General features: G+C 37.7%; 1 protein-coding gene across 1 annotated transcript; it reads right to left on the reverse strand.

Annotated features, from left to right (window-relative positions):
- Window positions 1-1,298: 1,298 nt before the first annotated feature.
- Window positions 1,299-4,997, reverse strand: LOC100366988 (uncharacterized). The gene is made up of 4 exons (XM_002739952.4): window positions 4,898-4,997; window positions 2,687-3,069; window positions 1,795-2,034; window positions 1,299-1,379 (listed from the first exon to the last, which is right to left on the reverse strand). Exons 1-4 carry the CDS (start codon window positions 4,995-4,997, stop codon window positions 1,299-1,301), a joined length of 804 nt encoding a protein of 267 aa, XP_002739998.1.
- Window positions 4,998-6,461: the final 1,464 nt, after the last annotated feature.

The following is a 6,461-nucleotide window of genomic DNA, read 5'->3' on the forward strand; positions in this document are numbered from 1 at the left end:
GGGACCAAAGCAGGCATAGAATTTCCCTTGGCAAGAATTGAAAAATTGAATACTAAATCAAAATTACCGGGAGATCCATCCGCAGAAGGAAACTAAGTTAGTTGAAGAGTTTCCAGACTACACCAGCATAATGTAAACAAACCAACGTGCATACCAGTAAAGAAACTTGAACTGCCATAACCATTAATTCTATATAATCCTAACTGCTGTTATTAAACAGTTTTAGTGACTCCCAGGTGATCACATTCAGGCCAATCAGCATGACGACACACAATCAGAATACTGATTATGTTTCTGGCCTTTGATGGTTCAATTTGCAACCACTTAGTGCAATGTACACGTGAAACACATCTCTATCAATATTGTACTTTGATGCTAATGGATAAATTCGATTATGATTTGTCATAATTATACAATTGTTTCTGCAACACATTGTTAATCGTTCGATGAAATTGAACAAGGATGTATGCTACAAGTAACAACATACAGTATCAAGCAATAGTATTTGCTCTTGTCAACACTGCATGTATGTGTTCATGGGGATTAGAACATGGCTCTGAATGTGGTCAATTTCTGGGGGTATTCTAATTCAGAGCATAGTTTTTCAAAAAAAAACCTCTAAACACATACTTATTTTTTGGGAAATTATAACACTTTTTAAGTGCAGAAACAAAAAACAGATACCCTATACACATACTAAAATAATACAGTTTCCAAGTTGAGATAACATGAAATAATGAGATTCCTTTTTTCACACTTTATTACTATATTCTAAGTTACATCCGGTACACGCGTATACGTGTCAAATAATTATATAACACCCCGTTTACGGTTCACGCATTTTTTTTTACTTCAGCTTGCGTACCATATTTTATTTAGGAAATCACCCTGAGGATCCAATATTACAAAGTTGAAACCCACCAAATCATTACTACAATCTAAAGAAACGTTACATGGTTACTGATAATATGCGATCTACGGGAAACATACATCAGATACTGTACTAGAAATAACGAACACGAAACAACGAACAAATTACACTGCATTCGTTTAATTTCCATATTCAAGGTTAAATTAGTTTACAAACTACAATTTTGTGTTTTATTAGATCGAGAATCGAGTCGCCTCACGGATGAACTATGCCCTCAGTGGCAGCTATTTTAATTGCACATGTCGTGAGGTCGTATTGTATACGTGTTAGTGTTAAGCGTGTTATTGCTATGGTTACACCGCCACGGTTATGTTAATAATATTGCTGTCATTGCTATGGTCACACCTCTCCATGTGTCAGCATATGGTTAATAGTATGGCTGCCATTCGTCTTGTTTCTCCTTAGAGTGATGACAGTAACATGGGCCCCAACAACAAAGTCGACATTTCTGTGAAACACAAAAAATAGTAAAATAACAGATTTATGAATACAGTAATCTAAAAAATTATCCATATATGCAGACGGCACCGGTGCAGTATAATATGTATTTCATAAAAGCATATATATGTACATGTACAAATATACATGTACATAAATGCCCATAACATTCAAATGATGGTGAAAATCGCTAGACCAATCAACACGCGTTTAAGATGCGTGGCCGCAATGGGCAATGACTTCAACAAATGACTTTATAGCCACTGAAAGTGTTCTCTTGGGGTTTGAGTGAAATGCGACGATATTCTGGGTAAATGTTTTATAAATACATATAAAACAAAATCATGCCTTCATGAAACAGTTATAGTAAAAATGTTATAAGAGATGGATCTCGGAGAATATACAAATAAAAAATTATCATTTACGTGACAATGTCCTTCAAGTCTGCCTTGACACTTCTTGCATACCCTACAGTGGTTACGAGGTCTGCCTGCTGCAAGCTCCATAAGATCCTTATCACACCATGAATACACAAGTGGTTCGATACAGCCATCTACGGGACATCGTAGTTTACCAGGTATTATTTTATATACCTGGATTTGTTCCTCGCAGCAAAACAATTCAATTTCGCTTTCTAAGCGACGGCGAAGCTCTTCGTCCGTCATCTGAAAGGGTGACACAAGTTAACATGTACTTTTCTTGCAGATATAATTGTGGGAAACCATCAGAGGGCTAAATTTGTTTTGTGAACACATGGACGTGCTTACTACTTAGTACGTTCATAATGAAAATTACTGGTAAGTAAGTGACATAACACTCGAAGATAAAACGAAATAAATATGATTGGATTCTCTGTGAAATGAAGTGTTTGAATTTGAATGAAATAATACATCGGTTATGGCTGTTATGTTATTATTATTATTCATCTAAAATGGATTTAAATTTAATAACCATCGTACCAATGATTTATTTTATATTTACGTCCTGTCGCAAGGTGTACATGTTTACTGGATACTGATCTTATATCGTCACATGTCATAATTTGACAGTGGGCAGAATGCGCATACACGCTATTCTATAATTCACGACGATGGATCTGCTTTAAAAACGAAATGTATAAAATATTATTTGTGGGTCACGGCGCCGAGAGACTGTGGAATATATAAGTATGATCATGGAGGTATAATATTATTACCTCCATGGTATGATGAAGTTAGGAAACCGTTTTCAATACATACTAATGACATTCCACGGCTAAATTGCGCAAAACATAAGTCACTCCAAGGGGCTTTAACGACCAGTTTTTAAACAACTTACCTTAGTAATGTTCTGCATAAGACATATGTCTTCTTTACATTTCTCGACATCAACACCATACTCAGCGATGATCTCTAATTTATTCATAGGATTAGAGCAATTACAATCGCATTTACAATTATCCCCGCACACCAGACCATTTTTACGGCATCTACAGCGATTTGAGTCACATGACAACTTGCATCCGCATGCCCTTGGTGCGCTTGATCTGGCCAGTGATGGCTTGCTGGCAGTTGACCCACCGAGAATAGTGCCAGCATCGGCTGATGTGTCAGGACTTGAACCTGATGAGGTGTCTAATCCGTCGCTGGTTGACGGCGGACTTGCTGAAGACGTCGTGTGCCCAACTTTCTTTCTCTTTTTTGGCACAGCAGACGCATAATCTATAAAACACACAAACAATGATGATTCGTATGCTACTATGGATACACAATGTATACCATATGTTTGAAAATACATACTAGTATGAATATGCGTGGAATATATGGAATATTGGGGGCGTGGACGACTGGTGTTCGCCTGGATTCTTCATTGTTTCGAATCACTTCCGGTAGCAGGTATTCGGATCACAGGCGATTCCATACTCGTCGACACAAGTAAAAAATAGGAATCTGAAACGATTAATACATATTTTTCATACTTCGCTCAAATTCACATTATAAATTATTTCACATCATAAATAATTGACCTAATATCATAATTGGAAACTTTCATTTTGAAACACAAAATACTCTCGTTTCCATGGGAACCGAGCTTTCTTCGTACCACAAGAAAACGCACTCGAGATCCAGTACCTGGTCGGTCCTAAGAAAGGTAATCCTGTCACAGATGTGATAGCCTAAGGTAGGCGTGAGTAGGCCCTCGCCGACCGAACGGCATCAGACCTCACTGGACTCGGAGGGCGTAACTCACGCGACTCGTCGGGCTACAGATGTAAGAGCCTCTTCAATCTATGCCACCAGTATCTTTCCCAGGTTAATCAGATCATGGAGGTATCAGATTTAGCGTTTTTCAGAAGGGCGTAAGTTTATTTCGAGTGACCACGAACTGAATGGTATGACCCAATGACTCAGCCCCCCCCCCCCCCCCCCCGTTTCCAATGATACTGATACGGGCGTCATTCTGATGTGAATCAGTTATAAATAAACAAGCTGACAACGCGGGAATATTGAATACTTGGTCAACAATTAAGGGTTGACCATTAGAAATTATGCAGGTGGCGGCATGCACGGCTACAGTCCTGACTTGTATTTGCGCCTTTAAATATTCATATTTGCAGAGCTGGTGGATTAAGGAAAAATACAACAGAAGAGACCATTTATTAATTAAAATCTGTCAAAAAACTAAGTGCAGAAGCAAACATGAATTAACACCTACTTGACCTCATTTGCATTATACACCGGGAAAGTTTGGGCACTTTTTTCTTATTATTAAATGCGTATCATGGTGGCAGTGTACATATTAATTATGCATGCAGCATTCTTGTAAATTGTGTCTCTGTGAAAATCAGTTTTTTACCACCCCAATGTTTGTATAATAATGGTCTACCCCTTTCAGTCTGTCCATGGAGGTAAAGTGTCTTGTTTTACCTCCATGCCCTGTCTAAAACCTTAGTGTTCTTGGACACAGTATGTACCGGATGTACAGCAGGTTGACCGCTTCGTCCATCATGCATCATCCCCGGTCTGGGAACGGTCATTGTATTAGTAGGTGTGAATTGGCCTCCTTCCCTGGCAAAGGCGCGTTGCGGGTTTGTGCAAAGCATTGTCGCGTGATCAGTACACAGTCGGTCTCAATTTTTTTTTTATTCCAGAATTCGAGCTTTTTCACCTAATTTTTTAATCAGGATATCTGTATAAGGTCATATTTTAGCCGGCGAGTATTTTTTTAATTCATCTATTTTACCACCAGCGACACATTTTCGCAACACATTTTCATACCTTTACCCACAGTCTATGTGGGCGACAATATGTTTTAGCTTGTGAAACCCTCTGTCTTCGTGAACATATTACGGTAATCGATAATTCGACAGTTTTATAAACTGTTACAAAATGAAGGAAGGACTGAAGTGAAGTGAATTATTACAATAATTCAACCAAATGTGGCTAAAATTCGGAGTTCGTAGGTATCTTATAAACAAGCAAGTCATATCTACCATGTATCTACTAACTTATCCATCCAATGATTAAATCGTCGGGAATTTACACTTACCTATCTCAAGATGTTTTAGACCAAGAGCATAATACCCATGCGTCAAGATGTCAGTTCCATCGGGACTATCAAAAATTGAAGACAAGTCGACATTTGCCATTTTATCGCAAGCAGTTCTATGAAATGTACATGAACGATTCAGTCGCTGAAGTGTATATGTATCAGAGGATGTAATTTTCGCGCCCGATTTGAAAACTATGAATATTCATTAGGGTTAAACTATTTATTAAATCCTGCAGCTTTTAGGTACACAATCGCTGATGTATAATAACTATCTATGCAGACGATATCTGGCAGAACGTTTACGTCATTCGCGTATTAATCGTATCTCAAATGATTCTTTTCCAAAGATAGTACGTGTGGGCGATCACAAAAATAGACAGGACTCACACCCCTCCCCCAAAATTGAGTGCATCGGGTGAGTTTGGCCAATCAGATTTAGCGTTGCGTGGGCAGAAATCAAATCTGAAAACATGTGTTCAACATCAAAAGTAGAGGTAAACTTGACGTTTGTTTAGCTTCTCAGCTCCACGATCAAACTGCAAATAACTGTATAGTTATGGTCACATTGATTTACAGTCACATTTGGTGACGGAGTGAGATAGTACAGTGAAACTGACAACAACGTAAATATTACAAACTCAGTCCCACTATCACTTCATGGACCTGTTTATGGTTCACGATGTGATGGACTGTATTATAAATTACGATGATTTGGCGAAGGGCGAATGCCAGTATTCGAAAGAACGGAGGTGGGGTAACTCTAGGACAGTTACACAAACGGGTTAAAATATATCTAGGATGAACAAGCATCTATTGATTACCTAAAATGTACCTTGTTTGAAACTAAGATAATTAGATGCTTTTATTATTCAATTTCTTTTCAGTCTTGGATTACGCATTGTCAATTGAATACTTATTAAGTACTACGATTATCTACTATAATTTTATCGGTCTGAGCAGTTTTCTCAGTTTTCAAAAAATAAACAAGAGACTGTAATGCAATGTTAATGGGGCACGGTGACTGGAAAAATCCCACTTCACGGATAATAGTAAAAAATGATTTATTACGGACGTATCTGAAACATGATATTAACGCAAAATTGACTTTAGTTCTACAGCTCACTGTATGGCCATTTGAACTCAAGGGTAAATTGTCTTACGTATACTTGTACCCTAAACTATTTACTGAAATCTTCTGTCCACCCAAATTTAGTTCAAAGTGTGAGTATTAATATTTATCTAACTTTTTAAGACTTCGATTCCTTGTCTGACTCCGTGAACAAATGCTGATGGCTTGCAACATTTTTCTCAGCATTTACCTAGCCCCTGAAAATATTTTATTTATCTAAACTTTTCTTTGGGCTTCCATCACATATGGAATAATAATAAACACTGACCCGAAACCTTCAAAGATACGGTCATTAATAACCCAGGGTGACGTTTAGATTGCTTTGATGATGAATGAATGTAAACATATGGCGTACAAAGTTAACAGCGCGGGAATACTTTGGACGTAGATAGCATCAAATAATTCATTAGCCAGAACTGTGTAGACATGTAG

Source organism: Saccoglossus kowalevskii, chromosome 7, assembly GCF_978046115.1.
Source record: "Saccoglossus kowalevskii chromosome 7, keSacKowa6.1, whole genome shotgun sequence".
NCBI lineage: Eukaryota > Metazoa > Hemichordata > Enteropneusta > Harrimaniidae > Saccoglossus > Saccoglossus kowalevskii.